Here is a 21,922-nt window from a genome sequence, read left to right on the forward strand (position 1 = left end):
TGAAAGAACTTCATATTCTGTATTTGAATCTTAAATAGGAACAGGAGACATTTTTTAAATGTTCAAACCAATTAATGACATTTTTTCATTTAAACAATCACATGAATTAAACAGCATCAGAGAACTTTAAATAGCTCTACAAACCCTTTACCCCTTATTTATAATTGTTTTCATGATTACGAATAAAAATCACTTTATAAAAATGAATAAAAATCATTTCAACAGAATCGACTAAATATCCATACACATAATCATAAATATTACAGTATTTAAAAACGTAAAAAGGCAACAACCAAGGACCCTAAGAACACAGGGAAAGCAATATCAGAGGAGAAAACGACAGACGGAGCAACAGAAATGCATTTGAGTGCTTCTTCCAGTGGCTGCACACACACAAACACAAAACAAGCGCCTCTTTGGCATGCGTGGAGATGAAGGCGTGTGGGTTCAGGCATTCGGGTTGTTCTGCATGAGCTTGATGTCCGCGTCCACCATTTCTTTAACAAGCTCCTGTTCAAACACACAAGAACTGATTATTTCTCAATCTCGAGAGCACTGGAAGTGAACCGTGTTGATTTCATGCAGGAACGCTCACCTCGAATGTTACACGTGGTTTCCAGCCCAGGACCTTAAAGGCTTTGGAACTGTCTCCCTGCAAGAAGTCCTAGAAAAAAGAAAAGAAAATGAGAGTGAGACCGAGGGAGATGAAAAAAAAAAAAAACAATGACGAAGAAGAAAAAAGGCTAAGGGGTGGTTAAGTTCTTTATTAACCGGACCTCCCAACTCTTCTCTTCTCTCTCTCTCTCTCACACACACGAACACCCCACACACACAGGTGTCAAGCTCCATGTCTCTGGGGGAAGGTGAGGGCCGAGGCAGGCCATCCATCCAGGACCCCCTCTTTTCCAGCCCTCTCCCAATGCCAGAGCATGATGGATTATGTGACTCTTGTGGCCTAACCCTTTCTGTTCTCCTGCTGGGACGCCAACACACACACACACACACACACACACACACACACACACACTTAGAGGTGCTTCTCAGGGTGGCAGTAAAGGGTTTCGAGGGTGTCCTTGCTGCTGATCTGATTACACAAGAAGCCAGAACACACACCCACACACACATGTGCATTTACAACGGCACTTTTGTGTTTTGACAAATGAGCGCTCTTGTTCCAAGGGCCCATATTTTAATGCTGACCCCTGAGAAGTTACAGTCATGGTTCCATTTTAGCTCCAATTAAATCATTTAAATGACATAACCATATTTTAAAGCCTAATTAGCCAAATAGCATTCATTCATCAACATGCGAAATGGCATGCAACCATCATAATCAAGACACGTATTAATGCGGCAGATTAATCATAATTAGTCTTCACTTTTTTGAAAGCTAAATTAGCATCAGCTGCTTTTGTCGCCCATCCAAGGCTTCACATGCAAAACTGCGTCCGACAATGGAAGTACGCTAGAACGGTACTAATGCGGTGAGGATTGCGTGTGCTGGAGAATCAGTGCTTGTTGCTACTAAATAGAAAGTCAGCAAGTCAAGACATATCAATTGCACAGTGGAAGGTTACAGACGATTTTGGTTTCAGACACTGCTTGTTTAAAGTTCTATACATCTGAGGGTGTAAAACAGAAGTCGCACCAGCATAGATGGTAAATAAAATAAACATAAACAATAATAAAAGCGATAATCTTCATCTGGGTGTATTTTTATTGTGTGTGACTGTGCACTTAACGTAAAGGAATTCAGGACTACTGGAGAGACAGAAGACACACGTCAAGCTCTGTTTTTTAAGAACTTGCGGCTTGATGACGCAAGACTGAAAATACACTACATGCATGTATCATATACAGTGTATACATGAAACCAATTTAAGCATGCCGTTTTGTAAACTACACACACACATATAAACAGATCGATGGTCCTGTGCTCTATTGTTGGACAGCCGAGTCAGAGGTCAAATCCACAAAAGCAGTGTGTCCAGATCCACAAAACACACAAAAGTGGCTGTCAAACATCCTTAGATGAACATAATATCCATATTGTTCGTAAACATGTACAGTGCTCAGCATAAACAACTACACCTCATTCTGGAAATGAATATTTTTATCCATTTCTCAGTGAATATAGGTGATATATTCTGGTGCATTTGTGCAAAACAGATTTATTAAACGTATATATTTATTAAAGTAATACCTTAGTCACCGAATGTCTTTAGAAATTAAAAGATAATATATTTGAATTTATGTGAAATATTTGGAAAAAAATTACAACATACAACATTTCTGTTTCTTTTGAATTTAGCTTTTTTTTTTAAATTAGTACTTAATATTTTACTATAACTTCTATAATTTACATAAAATATAAATTTGTGTGTGCTAGTTTTTGGACCATTATCGTAAGTTATTTTGTTAGATTAGCTCCAGATTTGGCTTCAGTACTGACTAATTTAATGTATATGCACAAATATAATATTGTATAGCTTCCTATAGAAAATATTAATTTAAATGAGAGATTTGTGAGGGGTGTACTTCTATATGCTGGGCACTTTACAAATTGGTCTTTGCAGCTTTCATAATATATTGTTTTTAAAATGTGAGTTTTTTATGTGTTTTTAAAAAAAGATATTATTTATTTTCAATGTATGTATACTTTTTTTTCATTTTAATATTTTATATATGACTTTTATTGATATTTTTAGTTGTCTAATACAATATGTTGCTAATGTAAATGGATAGGGTGCAATAACTGGACAATTAGCTGCCAGTACGTTTTTTTGCTATATTATATTTATTTATTTCTGTATTTATTTCTTATACAACACATTTTTTCTACTACTAAATACATCAATAAAATCTGTAGATATAAACTGTAGACCTCCAGTTACAACATCAATAATTCTTTAAATATTTTAATAAGGTCAGAACAAGTTTTAATTTTACATAAGTGCATTTATCATGCTAAATAATGAGAGAAGAAGGTAAAGTTGTAGAGTTTTTACTTATATATTATATTAGCTAATATAAACATTACAACAGATACTTTACGAGCATTTAGCAATTTTGGACATTCATAAAATCACTTTAATGAATTTATTTAGTGTGGACACCAAAACAGACATTTCATATTTGTCCAATAAACACACATAATCAAACTACCTTAAATAAAGTAAATTAAGTTAATTTAAATACATTAAATGAATAGTTATATTGAGCAATGATTTATAAAATTAATCAAAGATGACAGTAAAATGTTAAAATTACTAAAGAAATTAATTTGAAATCAAATGCAGTTCTTTTGAACTTTATATTCAAACAATCCTTAAAAAGCATCACAGTTTTCAAAAAGCATTTATAAAAACTGCATCTGAAAACATTTTTAATAGCAGTTGAACAGGTATGCAAAAATAGATTTAGCATTTCTTATGTAATATAACAAGACAATGCTGAAAAATCAGGCAAGGCATCTCTATCTGACATTCTTGCTTCAAGAGTTTAATAAATATTTATGTGATCACGTAAACCCTCTCCAGCAGACCGTAAGTGTCTGACACTTTGAATGCACGCGCATGTGAAAGCTTCAAAAGCGAGATGAATCCACAACACCAGTACATGTTTCATAGATCACCAAATCCACGCCTGTTGGACAGACTTCCCTACATGCCGTGAATTTTTGTGTGTGTGTGTGTGATTTGTGTTATTTGATGCAGGATGTTTAGGAGGGATCAAAGACTCTAATGATTTCCCATGTCAAACAACAGCCAATCACAGAACAAGAGAACGATAGAGCCAAACCGAAAGACAGAGTGCAAAAGTACATCTAAATCCAAAGTGTCAATGTGCTAAAAGCCAGACTTGAATGACAAGATGCGAGTTGCACGTTACTGAACGCCGTGTTTATTACCGAGGATCTGTGTGTGCTTACATGTGGTATTGGCGGTGTGTTTGTGTGTTTACAAGCCACAGAGAGTCTACATGTTTTGGCAGGGTCACCGCAGCGGAGCGAACACGAGTCCTGCCAGCATGAACAACATTCACCTAAGTCAGCTTTTTATTTCATTGCTCGTCTTCTTTTATTATGATTTTAGTAATGGTGGGGGGGTAAGAGAAGAGCTTAGCTGTAAAAAGAGATCATTTTAACTGTAAAAATGCTAAAGGCCATGATATACTCAAAGCTAAGACATTTTCTTTCTTCATTTGGAAGTAAAAAGAAGTTCAAAGCACCCGAGTTAGCTATTTACTGTTAGAGAACACTCAGAAAAATCCACACTTTTGAGAAAGTCATTTAGATGAATATGTTAATTAACGCTTAATAACAAAACAGACATGCAACTAAATCGATAGGGGTGAAAAAACGGTGAAGAAAGTATTTGATGTTTGCACAAGTTCTGCAATTCAGTACTACAGCCACATCAGATTAATTCTATATACAGTAACATTTTATAAAGTATGCTATTTAGAACGGGCTGCATGGTGGCGCAGTGGGAAGCACTTTCGCCTCACAGCAAGAAGGTCGCTGATTCGAGCCTTGGCTGGGTCAGTTGGCATTTCTGTGTGGAGTTTGCTTGTTCTCCCCGTGTTGGTATGGGTTTCCTCCGGGTGCTCTGGTTTACCCCACAAGTCCAAAGACATGAGGTATAGGTGAATTGGGTAGGCTAAATTGTTCGTAGTGTACAGTATGTGTGTGAATGAGTGTGTATGGGTGTTTCCCAGGGATGGGTTGCAGCTGGAAGGGCATCCGCTGCATAAAACACATGCTGGATAAGTTGGCGGTTCATGCCGCTGTGGCGACCCCAGATTAATAAAGGGACTAAGCCGAAAAGAAAATTAATGCTATTTTGAAGTAGGCCACTTTAAAGTACTAACCTTTAAAAAAATAATTTCAATTGCAATGAACTTGACGTGCTGGAATTCAGTAATACAATATACTGCAATTCTGAATATGCACAATACTGCTGTCACTGATACTTCAAAGTCATGAATTATTTGGTTGCTGAAATTTGTAACTATTTCAAAAACACACTTTAGCTTACCTAATATAGAAAATGCATGTAATGTGCTATACAAGAGAAACAGTTCACATACAAACACACGCACACATAAAAATTTTATTTTACATTTTTGTCTTCTGTAGAAAGCTCAGTGAAGATAATTTGATATATTTACCCGGCACTACAAAACCTTAAGAGTACACTTTTAAAATTGAGATTTACACATCATCTGAGAGCTAAATAAATAAGCTTTTTATTGATGTATGGTAAAGACAATATTTGTTCTAGGTATAACTATTAGAAAATCCGGAATGAGGATTCAAAAAATTACAAGTAACGCGAGTTGCGTAATAATATTACCTTTCTAAGTAACAAGTAAAGTAACGCATTATTTTTAAAAAATTAAGTAAAATTATTTGAGTAACTTTTTTAAAAATGTAATGCAAGTTACTTTTTAGTTTAATTAATCAGCTTTTAAAAATGGCTGTATTAAAATGATCGTAGTCATGTTAAATCCCGCACACAATGAGAGGATGCAAGAAAACAACAGAATTGAAGACAGCAGAGCCTTACATTTCTGCGATGGAAAATTCTCATTTGGAGCGCATTGAAGAAAAGGAAAAGAGGATTGTCTCAATGGACAGTGATTTTACTTTCTGATAAGGCAAAAAGTAGCAAACGCATTGCTTTAAACTATTATTAATCTGTAAATACGGCATGAATAGCTCTGGGGTCAGGGAGTTCTCCGAAGATAACATTATCTTATATTCAGTTTTTTATGTGGAAAAAAAAGAAAAAAAACTCAGCCAGGTCAGAAAAAGTAACACAAAAGTAACTCAAAAGTAGTGAAATATATTACTTACCATAAAAAGTAACCAAGTAACACAACTAGTTACTTTTTTGGGGAGAAACTCAATATTGTAATGCATTACTTTCACTGATCTGGAGTGCTCAGCAGTGGGCACTACAAATCAGAAGTTGTTATATTTACGAAAGGAAATTAACAAAATGTCCTCATGGAACATGATCTTTACTTTATTAATGATTTTTGGCATAAATAAATGCTAATTTTGACCTATACAATGCATTTTTGGCCATTACCACAAATATAACTGTGCTTTATATAACTTAAGTCCTAAATTGCCTAAGAAAAAAGTGTTCCAGGGTCACATATAAAAGATATATGAACAGAAATCTTCATATATAATACTGGGAGCCTAAACAACATCAGATTGCACTGACGTTCATTGTCTGGAAAACATTGAGACATTTTTAAACTTTCTTTGTTTTCCACAAAAGATTTTAGGTCTTTTCATACAGGTCTGAAACAACATGACAGTGAGTAAATGATGACACGATTTCCATTTTTGGCCCTTCCATTCCCTTTTAACACAACCTGAATTATGATTCTAAGCCGCTTCACATTTCTAACTCATGTTTGTAGTAAAGTGTATGTGTAGTAAAGTGTATGTGTGTGTGTGTGTGTGTGTGTGTGTGTGTGTGTGTGAGTGTGTGTGCGTGTGTGTGTGTGTGTTGTCTGCAGTGATGGAGAGCGAGAGAAGAGGAGGAAAGAGAGGAGTGACACAGAGAGAAAGGAAAATGATGATAAATTGAAAGCTGTGTGAAAGTTAAAGAGCGCGAGCGAGGAATGTGAGGTGTCAGGAGTTCAGCAAGCTGACAGTGTGAGTAAGAGAGCCGAGAGCCACAGTTAATTACTCAATCAAGATAACGAGCCTGGGACATGCCATTTACAGAGGGCAGCCCACAATTAACCTTCCCTCTCCCACTATACACACACACACCCGCCAGAGTGCCAACACACACACACGGTTATGACACATGGCATAAAGCAATGCTGGTAGACATGAGTTACCAACATACTCTGAGAAACTACAATATGGCACAGGATTATATCATTAATGTATAGTATTGCTAATTTTACTTATGTAATGTTTGCAAGTGACTGGTTGGAGATTAACCAAGAAACAAGCTTTGGTTAGCAACTGCTTGAACAATTTCCAAGCATTACAAAAAAACAGCAAGTAACGCATTGAATTAAACATTTAGCAAATGAGTAGAAATATTATTTTCTTATAACACATACTCCAATAATCTTTATTTACACCTTTGAAAACATTATTTACACCTTTGCATTTTTATATTGTGTAGTATAAAGGAATATTTAAAAAAATTAGCCTCACTCATGGTATGATGCTGATCATCACAATTATTAATGTTTACTCATCCCTACTTTTCTGAAAAATGATATTGGCAAAAAAACACTAAATAAATAAGAAGTAAAAGCTTTTTTGGTGTTAACAATTATTTAAATATCATTTACAATACCATGTTTAGTGGTTCATTCCACTGTGGTGACCTTAGAAAAATAAAAGGACTAAGCCGAAAAGAAAATAAATGAATGAATGAATATCAGGTTTAATTCAGTGTTTCTTTGTAATCATTTGTGAAATTTACTACAATTTCCGAGAAATTTGGTCACTTACCCAATATTTTGACCTATTTATAAGAATACTTTGATGATATAAAAACGAAGGGGATAAAATAATTCTTTTTACTGTACTGTAATTAATTACAACACTAATATTTACATCATAATATTTATATCCTAATAATTTTCAAACAGCAATGCATTAAAAAAGTTTGACCTTGCTTTTAGTATCTTAACATTGTCTACTGTTTTTACTTGATAAACAGTGAATGCCACAATTTATTTGCAATTCATAAAGTCTGTGTGATGTTTCAGCCTCCCAAATCCACATCACGATATTACGTTTATTTCAATATATGGTGTAGCCTAAATTAAAATAACTGTAAGGATAATAGAGCAATCAATGATTTTAGAAGTAGACAAATCCTCCAAAAATGTCCTTCATTCACTTTTGTCCATTCACCTATGTCCATTAGAAAAATTTCCAATGAATCTTTGTTACTTAAGCTGCACCTCCAAGATTGGGAGAAAACTGATCCTATTGTACACCTGTCTGGTGTCTTGTTATTTATTGTTGATGCTGTGTGGTATGTTGGATACATTTCATGTGGTTTATTTGTTGTTGTCTATTTTTGACAGTTTGCTTTTAGGTTTGTACAAGGGTTGCACGATTTACTCGTACTTCGGTAGCACCGCGATACTGTGGCTCCAAAATACTGGAGGTGCCACTGTATTTTTTTAACAGTAGTATGGTCATTAACGGTTCTACAAGGTGTTGCATATGGAAAAAGTCACTAAAATGCTCAAACGTTTGTGCCAGCAAATAATCAATAGACCACTTTATTTTACTTTCATTTTAACTGTCTGCACATGGGTCGTAGTTTGCTGCAGTCAAGACAGATCATATGGCGTGAGTAATGATTTATTTATTTTATTATTATCATTATTATTGCAATAACAACAAAAAAGTCACAGTATATACAAAAAAAGCAGAGAACGTCTGTACAAATAATACGTTTTCAATAATAAGGGAATTGAACTTAAGTATTATGACATTTAAAATATAGTATTTCTGACAATTAGCTTTATTTCATAGATTTGAGTTATGAATTAATACAGTATTGCTATACTACTTGGTATCGTGATACTTCAGCTGGTATAGTATCATAGCCTGAATTGATGGTATCGTGACAACCCAGTTTGTACAGCACAATGATCAACAACTGTTGTTTTATTGCGCTTTATAAATAAATGAACTAAACTAAACTAAACTTTTGGTGTAAATATCTTTATTGTTTTTTTTTTTTAAGAAAAGAATAAGGTTAAACTAAGGTTATTTTTAATTTGATGTAATTTTATTGTTTGTTTTGATAAAATCAACATTATGCCACATGCAAATGCACTGAACGCAAAATCTTCCTTCAGTGTCGTACTTTTCACAACTAGCAATTCAATATCATGATACCCCGTCCTCCCAAAAAACAAAACAGCACCTTTCATCCCTACAAATTTAATTAATCAAAATTCACCTGTTTACTGGTACTCTTTACACTTGGCTTATTTTTAAAGTGTTACGTTCTGGCCTGTCTTTCTCTTTTAAAAGCTCTTTCTCTCTCTCTCTTTCCCCTCCGTGGGGCCCAGGGTGGTTCCGCTCAGTCAAAGTCCTTCAGGAAATACCAGAGAGTAGGCCAGGGGAGAACGAACACCCCTCTCTCCCTCTTTATTTCTTCACTTCTCTCTCTCTCGACAAGAACAGAGTATAGCACGGTAAAAAGAAAAATGTCCCGGGGCGCAAAGTAAAAGGACCCCACGTTAAAAAGTGCCATGTAACGTTATGAAAGTGAGTTAAGCTCCGCCGTAAAGCGTGATGGAAATAAAAGTGGATGTATATATGGTCATCGTGAGGAAAGGCTGAACGCAAGAGCGGGGCTTTATTGCAGGTTTGAGTTGCACCTGGCAACCCGCCAGACTCTTTACAACATCATTCACACTCAACTTTAACAACTCTGACCTATTACACTGCATATCACCGTAAAGCTGTCACGCAGAGCCAGCCTCTCAACCACAGCAACTATAACACCCTGAAAACCCCAAAAGACTGCACTACCCATAAAGCATCACGACAGACGACCAGCGGCTGAAGCTGCTTTCATAAATCCACAGACGGGCCGCTGATCCGACGGCCTGAAATAAAATGGATCTTGCATTCAAATTAAAAGCAAAGCTGCAGGTAAGTGATGATGCAGCTGTGTTTTGCATGCTGGTACTATGACGCTCAACATGGGTCAGATAAGACAGACTCCTGCATTCACAGAGTGAGGGCCTATGTGTGTGTGTGTGTGTGTGTGTGTGTGTGTTGATCACTACAGGATGCTTTTTATCTCGCTCCTGACCTCTGCCACAAAGCAGATAGCATCAGCCCATCCTGATCCTTGGAGTGAAAGGTCAAAGCCATCTTTCATTCCAGCAGAAAGCAAACAACAAGCATGTGCTTACATGTTATGTTAATACAGCGAGCAGGTACGTTTATGTATTATAATACATGCGTCAACTGTGTATTGATTTATGATGCCATTTTTATACCCGTGCACTGTAGTTTGCATGGGATTGGTTTGCATGAAACAACAATGGATATGACAAACAGCTTTATGAGAATATGGGATTTCTAATTTGATCAAGTTTATGAATGCTGAATAATTATCAACATCTGTGTTAAAGGATAATGTAATTTTTTGAATATATTGAATTATACCATAGCAAAATGTTTTCTATCATAGATTAATAATAACAATAATAACAATAACAATAATAATAATAATAATAATAATAATAATAATAATAATAATAATAATAATAATAATAATAATAATTATTATTATTATAATTATTATTAGGTACAATAATGATAATTATAAAACAATATATAAACTAAAAACAAACAAGAGGTAATATAAATATATAAAAATATAAACCCTAAAAAATAAATAAATTTAAAACGAGCTCTTTCAAAGATAATGATGATTATACAAATTTTGACAATAATACAATTAACAAATGAGTATTTTCTACCATCGCAATATTATTAACAAGAGCAATACCATAAAAAATAAGACCAATACTTTATCATAGTAATATGTGTTATTATTAACAATAGAATTAAATGTATAGTAAAATAGTACAGCGTGCAGGTACAAATACATGTATTATAATACATGCCTCAATTGCACTGTGTATTGATTTACGATGTCATGTTTGTACTCGTGCACTGTAGTTTGCATGGGATTGGAATGCAATGAACAACAATGGGTATGACAACAGTTTTATGGGAAATCGGGATTTTTTAATTTGATTAAAAGAAATAACTAGATATTCAAGTTTATGAATGCTGAATAATTATCAACAACTGTATTAAAGGATAATGTAATTTTTTGAATATTATAATGAATTATACCATAGCAAAAATAATTGATATAATAATATTTCAGAATGATTTCCAAATGTTTTCTATCATAGATTAATTTTTATCGTAATTATAATTATAATAATTATTAATATTAAGTACAATAATACTACTACTACTAATAATAATAACAACAAACAAGAGGTTATATAATATATAAAAATATAAAACCTAAGAAAAAAAACAAGCTCTTTATCATTTCAAGATGATGATGATTAAAATAAAAATAGACAATAATACAATTAACAAATGAGTATGTTCTACCATCGCATTATTATTGGTTATTAATATTATTATTAATAATGATAATAATAATAATAATATTCAGACATGTAAATATCAACTAATCAATAAAACTATGGAAATACATACAATTATTACTAATACTTATAGACTTGACTTGAATTTTTGCAAGTATTAAAGTTCTTATAAAAACGAAAAATTAATACTGACATGCAATACCTATTGTGAAGACACTAATAATCATTTCAAGTGATATTAGATTTCATCAAGTCAGGATGCCTGCACCTCTCAACAATAACAATGGGCAACAAAAGAACAAAGGTCTCCAATCCAAGTCTACAAGAGAGACATGTGTAATGTATCTTTGAGTAGCCAGAGGAAACATGCTGACATATGTACCACATCGTCCTAATCTCTGATAATCCCCATAATTCCATCATTATGTTGTGGCAATTCCTTAGGGTCGCCACGTCTGTGAGTTGATTTGATGAAATACACACATGCTGAACTGCAGCCTGCACAGCGTGTGCGTTTCGTCTATCATCAGCATGCATGCTTACACTTACACTTATTTACTGTACATTGCATTTATATTCCTGGCAGACAAATCCTGAAAGCATTCATACAGGCTTTACTTCTTATTTTCAGTAGTTCCTGTGGGACACTCTAAAAAACAATGGTTCCCAAGGGGGGTTTTCACAGCAATGCAATTGAAGAACCATTTGGGTTCTGGAAGTTGTCTAGACTGACATTTGTCCTCCGTGTCAGTAGCACTTGGAGCTTAGAAGAAATACAATAACGAACCAGTTGTTGCAAATTTGTCGTGCAATGTTACATCACCTCTAGTGTAGACATAGTCATTGACTGAAGTTTGTTCTTTCATTTTTAGTTCTCATAGCTGGCATAGACATGATATTAGCTCTTACATGCATGACTTCCGAAAGACAGTTTTATAAAATTTTGTCAACCTATTTTTTATTGTCTTTGGCCAAGAAATACTTCTAAATACCAGATTTCGATTCAGCTGGTGTCCTGACATTTTATCCTACCCCTTAGATTATACTACCAACACTGTATTTGAATGGTTCTGAAGTTGGGCTTAGGGTTATAGCGATATTAGAGCCTCATATCACACAATCTGATAGATAACATTCATTTCACCATCAAACTATGTTACCTCCTTTTTGAATGAGAGGTATGAAAATCTGACAGGACTGGACAAATCGACAGAACACCGGCTCTGGCTTCAATTGGCTTCTGGTTATTTTTATTTGTTTGTTTGTTTTTTGTGTAGCAACATGAAAGATGGCTCCACCTTTAGGACAAGAGGTGCAGTACAGATAATATTCACATCCACAGAATTAAAGAAATCACGAGAAAAAAAGAAAATATTTTCCTGAATTGATTTAGCTTCTTTTAATTAAAGATCAATTCAAATCAAAGAAATGAGCCTATGAAGAAGCCCTATGAAGAGCTAAAATAACCAAAAGATTACATGGATGTTATTGATTCTGGTTGGAACCACAGATTCCCATAAAGAACCTTTATTTTTAAAGTGTACAGTGTAAAAAGTCATTAGTTCCCTTTTTATTACACTGTTATTTATTTTGAACAGTTTACTGCATGCAGCTTTAATGTGACTGTATGTGCTTGAGTAATCATTTATAAATAGTAATCTGGCAGAGGGCAACAGATGAAAATGATTAATAAACATAATAACAAAATATAATAAAATAAATAAGTTGACTAAACCCATTGTAACTTGAAACTGTTTAGTTCATTCATTTTCCTTTGGCTTAGTCCCTTTATTTATGAGGGGTCGCCACTGCGGAATGAACCGCCAATTTATCCCATTTGGTTTACGCACCGAATGCCCTTCCAACCGCAACCCAGTACTGGGAAACACCCATACACTCTCACATTCACACACATACACTACAGACAATTTAGCTTATTCAGTTCACTTATACTGCATGTGGGGGACTGTGGGGGAAACCGGAGCACCCGGAGGAAACCCATATGAGCACAGGAAGAACATCCACACAGAAATGCCAACTGACCCAGCCAGGGCTTGAACCAGCGACCTTCTTGTGGTGAGGCGACAGTGCTAACCACTGCGCCACCATGCTGCCAAAAAGTTCACTTAATTTTGTAATTATGCACAATTGATTTATTTATTAATTTTAAGGCAACGGGTTTACTCACTTCTTTATGTAATGTCTACTAATGGCTTTTTGTAGCATACTCTTCCACCTAAAATTGCACAATATAATTCATGATGTTTTATTTTGAGAACTGCACACAAATTTAGCAGGGCTAGATATTCATAAAAGAGTTACTAAACTGAGTGACTCCTGTAAACTCGGTGACTGTGGAGTTTGTTGCATAAATCAAAGCTTTTTTGCTTTCATTATGCCCTCTCCCGTGCTCCCTTCTCTCTCTCTCTTTCAAAATGAAAAAAGCAATGAAAAAAAAGCCATGAGGGTTTCCTGGGGACTGTCTGGAAAATAAAAAGTGAAAAAGAAAAAAAAAGCCTTTGGCTAACTTTAGTCCTCCTTCCCCAAAGTGCCTCATAAAAATTGTTTAAATCAGCATCCGAAAAAATGAAATGGATGTGCAAATTCATATTCGCTGAAAGGCAGAGCGGGGACCGCAGGGTTCACGCAGCGGTCTTCAGCAGCCGTCTGGGGCCCACATTCATCAGTTCAAGTCTTCACCATTAAACCCCCTCAATCAGCTAAAAGACAGAGCGCTCGGGTTTGATGTGTTCGTTATTGCACCCAAGTCTACTGTATATGTATGCGAATAAAAGAGTGGAAGGAAAAAAGAAAGGCCACTATTTATTTTACCACTCTCTCCTGCTGTAAATCGTAAAAAGTTTGCAAAATTCGCTCGAATATTTCAAGCTTCATTTAAATCGGGGTATTTCAGGCCTTAAAAGTGAGTTAGTGCATCATTTCACCGCGCACACACACACACAGTTTCTTTGTCTGTGAGCGAGTGGATGGCGTGTGATGGACAGACAAGGCCAAGCGCATTACCTGCTTTTCTCATTGTGCAGCTAAAACTTAGCATTCCTGCTGGAGGAATGTGAGCGAGTGTGTGTCGACTGAAAGAACACATCCAGTGAATGTGAGACACAGGTTGTGTTTGCAGCAAAGCCATGGATGAAATCCTCCTTTACGCACATGCAGATACGCTTGTTATGAGCTTTCTAAAGGTTATGCAAATAACGATGGCGATTTGAGTTTCATCATTCGCTTGCAATTTACGCATGTCCAACCGCAAGTTACGTCTGGCATGATAGCTATCACTCAGATACCTCACTTGGTGATTTTGGGAATGATAATAATGCATAGAGCCATTCATCCAACAGCAGTTTGGGGCGTGAAGGTTATTTTTAGCATTAATGTGGAAATATTTCAGCCAGAAGATTTTTATCTGTCAGTAATTATGCATTCATAAATCATGCAGGTGAAGTGCAAATGAAAACATATTAGAATGGGTTAAAAAAGACAGCAGTTGTGTGATGACTGATGGTGGTCGTTTTTTTAATATATATGTGGCACATTCATGCCACTGCTTTTCCTATTCATAGGTGTGGTATTAATGGGTATTTCATCTAGTTCCTTCCTTCAGGCGAAGCAAGTTTGCAGGCAAAGAGCACTAAGTAGCTTAATTACGTGTTGGAAATTAAAGTAAGTATCCTTTTTCTATTCTGTTTCTGCCAGAGTAAGTGAGTTGATTAATTACCGGTGTGATCCAACAGGTTTTAAACATGTACACATGTAGCCTGTGGATAATGCCTTTTTAAATCCATCGCAAACACTCGCTCTCATTGACTCTTGTAAGTGAACTGCGTCCAGGACTGACACTTCTCCCTCCTGAGGAAGTGCAGTGATTTACTTCCTATCACTGAGGTTAAAGGTCACATTCCCGTTTCACCTCCATGTTGATGGATGGCATGTGGGGTTTGTGCCATTGAGGGTTTGTTCACACTTAGTATAAACCCCAAACTTTTTTTAAGAGGAACCTAAAAGTAAAAAAAAACAGGCTTTTACAGCATACGTTTTGCAATGAAACCTAATGAAAAGAGCAATTCCATGCAAATGTCAAACTTGCATCGAAAAAGTTCAGGTTTGCACCAAAATAGCAAAACAATTTTGAAGTTTTTGGTGCAAGCAACTATTTTACAGTAGTGTAAAAATACTCAAAATGACTTTGTCAATGTTTTCAGGCAATTATATTTGATTCACCAAAGTCACACAAGTGCCAATTTCACATCTGTCATATCCATAATGGAGAGATGTCACATTCATAACCAAGTTTTTCCCTCATAAATGTGAAAATGTCAAATAAAATAAAATCAATCATGTTTGATCTACAGTGAGCGTCATCATCACTCTACAGTCATCATTTGTTCTATAATTCCATAATTTCTGTATTTTGTCTACTGTAAATTCTCATACTTTTTTGGTCATATCAATAATGCATGTTTATTTCCCTCATTTAAAAAATAAAAAATGTTTACAGATTGATATTTTTCTGCTCCCATAACTCTGTGGTTAGAAGTTTTGGAAAATATAAACAGATGGTTCAATATAATGTTAACATAGTCTTTCTCTGTGAATTTATGTTTTTAGTTTTTACTGCAAATGTCACATCCATGACCCTGGAATTGCTCAAAAACAATGCTGTATGCTGCACTCAATGTGTAAATAAGTCAAAACAGTCTTACATTTATTTTTATTTATTTACATTATACTACAAATGTAATATACTTAATTAATTTTGAAAGCAAATTTTTGGTAACACTTTACAACACGGTTCATTAGTTAATGCATTTACTAACATGAACTAATCATGAACAACACTTGTACAGCATTTATTAATCATAATTGAACATTTACTAATGCATTATTAACATCCAAGGTAATGCTTGTTAACATTAGTTAATGCACCGTGAGTTGACATAAACTAACAATGAACAACTGTATTTTCATAAACTTACGTTAACTAATATGAACAAAGACTTTAGTAAATTTATTGTTCATTGTTTGTTCATGTTAGTAAATGCATTAATTAACATTAACTAATGAACCTTATTGTAAAGTGTGACCCAAATTTTAATAAAAAGGCCATTTAGTTTTAGTTATATTTGAGTCTTCTGAATCATTGCAGTTTTAGTTGACTAAATTTCATAAGACTTAAGTAGACTAATTCTACTCTAGATTTTGTTCAGTTAAATCTTATTACATTAATTATGCACATCTCAAAAAGTATATTGCTCATTATATAATCCTGAAGACCTCACTTACAAAACATGAATGATATTAAGGTTTAAAAAATACAGGCAGAGATTTAAGAGTTTGGTGCATCATTAGGCCTAAAAAACCTCATTAAATGCATTCTTTATAATAAGCCAGCTATATATAGCATTCTTCATTCTTTCAAGCTGATGTATTTACTTATATAAATATAATTAAATCTACAGGTACAGAATTTATTGTGCTGCTGTAGGTTTAAAAAAGAAAGCTGATGCAGCCAAATGAGGAGTATTTTAAGAAAACAAACCTTGTAATTGTGCCCCTGACACAGCGCCCAGTTCATCCACAAACAAACAACTAAAACTGTGTGTTAATATGAGTCCGACGCAGAGTAGGAATGTCACAGCAAGGGGATTCCTACACCAGTAAATGTGTACAATTACCAAATCGGAAGTGAAAGTAAACCACAGAGCATGTTGTGGCATGTTTAATGTATATGAGAGATGTTTTCTGTTGTTGATTAGAAATATATTGTTTGCTCTCCAACTTAATCCAATTCATCTACTTTACTAACACATAGGCATATTACAAAAAAGAAAATCATCTGTGAGGGCGAAGATCACCCTTAATGCAATCGGTAAACATTACTGATGGCATTTTGACGAACAACAGAAATACATTTCAAGTGCGCTTCTGATTTAGTTATACCTGCTCTTAGCTTTTCATCTCCCACACATTGGCATTTTTAAACATTCAGTGTGAATATTTAGGATTTTTGTCCAGTTTCCATCAAAAATGTTGTCAAAAAATGATGAATGAAATTAACAGTGAGGGGCAGCACTGACTGTGATACACACAAGAGAAAAAATCCAATCCAAAAGTCAAATCTTTTCATCGGTTTCAATTCATTTGTTTGATGTGCAGCAGGGTTCAGATGGCAGTATTTACATTTGTTTAAACTACTGGATTAACAGAACAATCAAACCAGATCTCACTTTCATCAAACCAAACCTACCAAGTGTGAATGCAGCCTAAGTATCTTCCACTGATATTTAATAACACTGGCTGTCATGTGAGATCATCAGAAACCTGATCCCACAAATATGTAATCGTATCGGTATCTGAACAACAGATTTACATCTTTCTACGCATCTTTATACCTGGGTTCAGATGGCAGCATTTGCATTTGTTTAAATTACTGGATTAACAGAGCAATCAAACTAGACCTCGCTTTCATCAAACCAAACCTACCAAGTGACCAAGTGTGAACGCAGCCCGAGTATCTTCTACTGATATTTTATAACACTGGCTGTGTTGTGAGATCATCAGAAACCTGATCCCACAAATATGTAATAGTATCGGTATCTGAACAACAGATATACATCTTTCTACAGCAGTTCTTTATAATCAACTTATGTCACTCATCTTCATACTGCATAAAGTCACACGTCTTTCTGTCTTACCTCCGCATGATTCTTTTTCTCCCTGAAAGAGCTCCTTTGAAACTCCCCGCTGACCCACGCATAGCACATGTGTCTCAGAGAAAACCTCTGATCTGTCAACAATCATTTAGTGCGCATGTTTTCTTTAAGGATTTAGTGCCCCTTCTCATTCCAGAATGACCACCCACCACAAACGCATACACAAACTGACATCTATGTGTCATATGCAGGTCAGAGTAAGGATTTTCATCATTTTGTCAACTTCAATATTTATTTTTGTGTACTATCCATAAATGCTCACCTAAAAAAGCTAACTGCACCATTTTAATCTTACAATTCTGAGTTTATACCACACATTGTTGAGGTAATATTATAATTCTGATTTTTATTCTTAGAATTTAAAACAGAAATTTAAAACAGACTGTAAAACAGAAGAAACACTTGTCAACTGTCTTTGTAAAGGGTTTTAAAGGAAAAAATGAGTCTGCTTACGGATTGAGGATCTCACACTTCCAGACATTCAAGTCATTCTTAACACAGCAAACTCATGCAGAAACGTGCGCCTCGTTGCTAGGAGGTGCATGACAAACAAAAACAATGTGTTCTAAAATTGGTTTAAAATGTCAAACATGTTTGACATCTTCAGACTGGATGAAATCACAGCCACAAAGCAAAGTTTCAGGATTGACAACCATATAAAAATATGGAGGGGAGTCCCCAAAATTATAGCTTATAGTGTGTGCACGAAAAACGACTCACTCCCAAAACTGCAACGATTTACATTTTGTGTAATTAAACATAAATATATTAAAGTAATACTGCAGTGATTCGTTATGGTCATAATTTAATCAAACCCAATAGAGCAGATGTGTTGTTTTTGTTTATGTTACCAATGCCATTGTCCATTTATCATAAACAATGCTTTTGTTTTTTTGCAAAAGATTGTAGCTCTGTTTTGGTATGTGGTTTATTATTACATTACACTATTATATAATTTAGAAGTTTAATGTTACATTTTTTATGCCTTTTTTTCTAAGACCTGGCAACACTAATGAGTTGACCTTGTCATTCCTATCATATACAGGAGAGAGAAAACTCATTTACAAATTCATGATTTACAAGTTGTATAGTTTTGTGCACTCTGTATAGTGGTGTTGTCCCTGCCTGTATTAATCAGGAGATATTCAATGGAACAAAATCAATGACAAAAGTACTGAATTAAAAGGTTTGTTGAATAGCACAAACTGAAAAACATAAATAAATAAAACACTGAATTAACAAGTGCTTGCATTTTAATGACTTGATTTGCCAGGGTTTGTATTTTTAGGTCATGTGAATATTTCAACTAAAAATATTTCAAAAACGTTTTCATACATCTAAACTAATGTCCAATTTCCAGATTTGATTCCGCAAAATATTCAATACTGTTTAAAAATACGATGTATAATATTCAAAATATTCAATACTGTTTAAAAATTCAATGTATAATTTTCAAAATATTTAATACTGTTTAAAAATACGACAAATAATATTCAATACTGTTTAAAAATTCAATGTATAATTTTCAAAATATTCAATACTGTTTAAAAATACGATGTATAATATTCAAAATATTCAATACTGTTTAAAAATACGATGTATAATATTCAAAATATTCAATACTGTTTAAAAATAAGATGTATAATATTCAAAATATTCAATACTGTGTAAAAATACGATGTATTTCAAAAGTGGTTGACTGTAGCATAATAAAAGCTCTGCTGCTTTCATGCTGCACCGTGCTCGTCTCTTAGCAATTGCTTTAGTTGTTTCTCTTTGATGACTTTTAGTCTTACTCTGCATTATATTACTATGATAAGCTTTGATAACTTTAGCTCAAAAGACAGGATTTCTGAAGATTTCTGTGGGATGCAATGATGACAATAACTCCTATGATTCCACACTCAGTCATCAAACTGCTATACCTTTTTAAGTGAATACACGCCCACTAGTGGTGAAAATTACATTATGTGCCTTTAAATCTGTAGAATATCTCTGACTTTCAATAAATTGAATTATAAATCAGGGCAATAAAACTGAGCAAAAGAGGTGTAGTGTATTTAGCCTTTGACTACATGGGATAAAACAACTGGACTCACCACTTCAGTTGGCCGGTAGTATTTCGGATCAACCCTCACATGAATGACTCCTGTCTCCTGACAGCGGCCCACCTCCTTCTCATCCTTCCCCTCCCAGCTGAAAAAAAGAACACATTCTTTCATCTTGTTTGTTTCCCAATTCGGCTGTCAGCATATGTGTTACAAATTTGCGATATTTATGGTGTGCTTGCGTGTTGTTTTGCGGTCTTGTAGAGCTTGTCTACGAATCAACACCATATGTGCCAGATTAACCAGATGGGCTTAATCTGAGGTAAATGTGTGTGTGTGTGCACTCACACAATGGTTTTGCCCACATGTTTGAAGGCTCTCTCCACAAACTCTCGTACGCTGTGCACTTCCCCGGTTGCAATGACAAAATCCACAGGCTCCTCCTGCTGCAACATCAGCCACATCGCCTGTAAGAAAGACACAAAGATCAATATCAGTATTATAAAGCATCTTGGTTTTGAGATGATGCATGTGATATCATTATGTAGAACCTGTGAGTGTGGTTCCTGTGGCAAATATCATCGATGTGATGTTAACGTGATGTTAATGTAATATGAATGTTTGTTAACCCAAAAATCAAGAAGATCAACTGAATGCCAAACAAGTTATGGGAAGGAAAGTTAATAGCAAGGTTTGTGGTGCCTGATGGATTGGTCTGAAGTATTTTGGATACTGCTAATATACTCAAGCATCTCAAGATAGTTCTGAAAGTGAAAATTCCTTGTTGATTCCAAAGGTCAGAGGAGAATACCCTGACTGGCTCAGCAGATAGGAAGACAACAGCAACTCACAAATAATCACTCGTTACAATTGAGGTCTGCACAAGAGCGTCATTGAATGCAAAACTCAAAGCTTGAAGCAGGTGAGCTACAGCATCAGAAAACCCCATTGGTGCCTAGAATTTCAGACAATTCAAAGGTGATATTTTAATGTGCACTTTGGAAAAATGTTTGGCTTTGGTGAATCTCATATTTATCTAAAAACTTGTCTTCTCTAAATCAACAGTTCAGGCTGCTGGTGGTGTAATGGTGTGGGGATATTTTACTGGCATAATTTAGACTCCTTAGTACCAATTAAATATTGTTTAAATGAGATTTGAATCATGGACGTGCAGCCAAACAATCTGCAGTAACGCTGTGATGCTATTATGGCAAAATAAGGCAAGTTTCCAGCACCTTGCTGAATCAATGGCACTTATTAAGGCAATTCAAAGCAAAAGATGGTTCAATGTGGGTACAATAAGAAGGTATACCAAAGAAAGTGAGTGTATATATATCATCAGTTGATTGATGACACCAGATCAAGATGCAAATTATATAAAAACTTCAAAGGAATGTTGGTATAAAACAGCTTTATTTTCTCAGGTTCATATTTGGGATCAAGTATCAAGACTCCCCCGCATCCACACGACACACACTCAACACAGACACATCTGCTCCCAGTAGGATGTGCTTTTATGTGGTTACGATCTAACACACACCCCAACACACAAACACACACGGCCATCCCCGTTCTGACGTCAACACCAGGCCCCATGGGATGTCAATTGTGGGAATAAAGCACAAAGTTCCCAAGTCCATACAGCCACTACATGACGAGACAAACGTCCAGACTATATCTAAACAGCGATCTAGATGAAAGAGACAGTGCTTTTGGGGAAATAAATGGTGAGATACTTAAAACAAGAACGCTTGCCAGGAGGTCAGTGGGTGATACTCTTTTGTCTTCTTCCTCTGGCTTTCGCTCCTTCTCTCTCATACACATTTTCTAACTCCGGGGCTTCAGTGTTCAGCCAGTTGGCCAGAGAATCACCCTGTTCCCTTGACAGGACTGCGCTTTTTTCTTCCCCTCAGCTTGATGGAGGGATAAAGACCCCATCAGCACGTTTTATTCGCTGCAGTGGGAGCGCAGCACTTG

General features: G+C 35.1%; 1 protein-coding gene across 2 annotated transcripts in view; it reads right to left on the reverse strand.

The window, feature by feature from the left end:
- The window catches only part of gmds (GDP-mannose 4,6-dehydratase), a 115,957-nt gene continuing 94,035 nt past the window's right edge, over positions 1-21,922 (reverse strand). For both annotated transcript variants that reach the window (XM_056445254.1, XM_056445253.1), the window contains 4 exons: positions 20,294-20,412; positions 19,997-20,093; positions 596-664; positions 1-510 (listed from right to left, as the gene is read on the reverse strand). In XM_056445254.1, coding sequence (XP_056301229.1) covers positions 448-510; positions 596-664; positions 19,997-20,093; positions 20,294-20,412 — 348 coding nt within the window. In that variant the 3' untranslated portion in view covers positions 1-447. The remainder of the gene's footprint in view (positions 511-595; positions 665-19,996; positions 20,094-20,293; positions 20,413-21,922) is intronic.

This window comes from Danio aesculapii, chromosome 20 (genome assembly GCF_903798145.1).
Source record: "Danio aesculapii chromosome 20, fDanAes4.1, whole genome shotgun sequence".
NCBI lineage: Eukaryota > Metazoa > Chordata > Actinopteri > Cypriniformes > Danionidae > Danio > Danio aesculapii.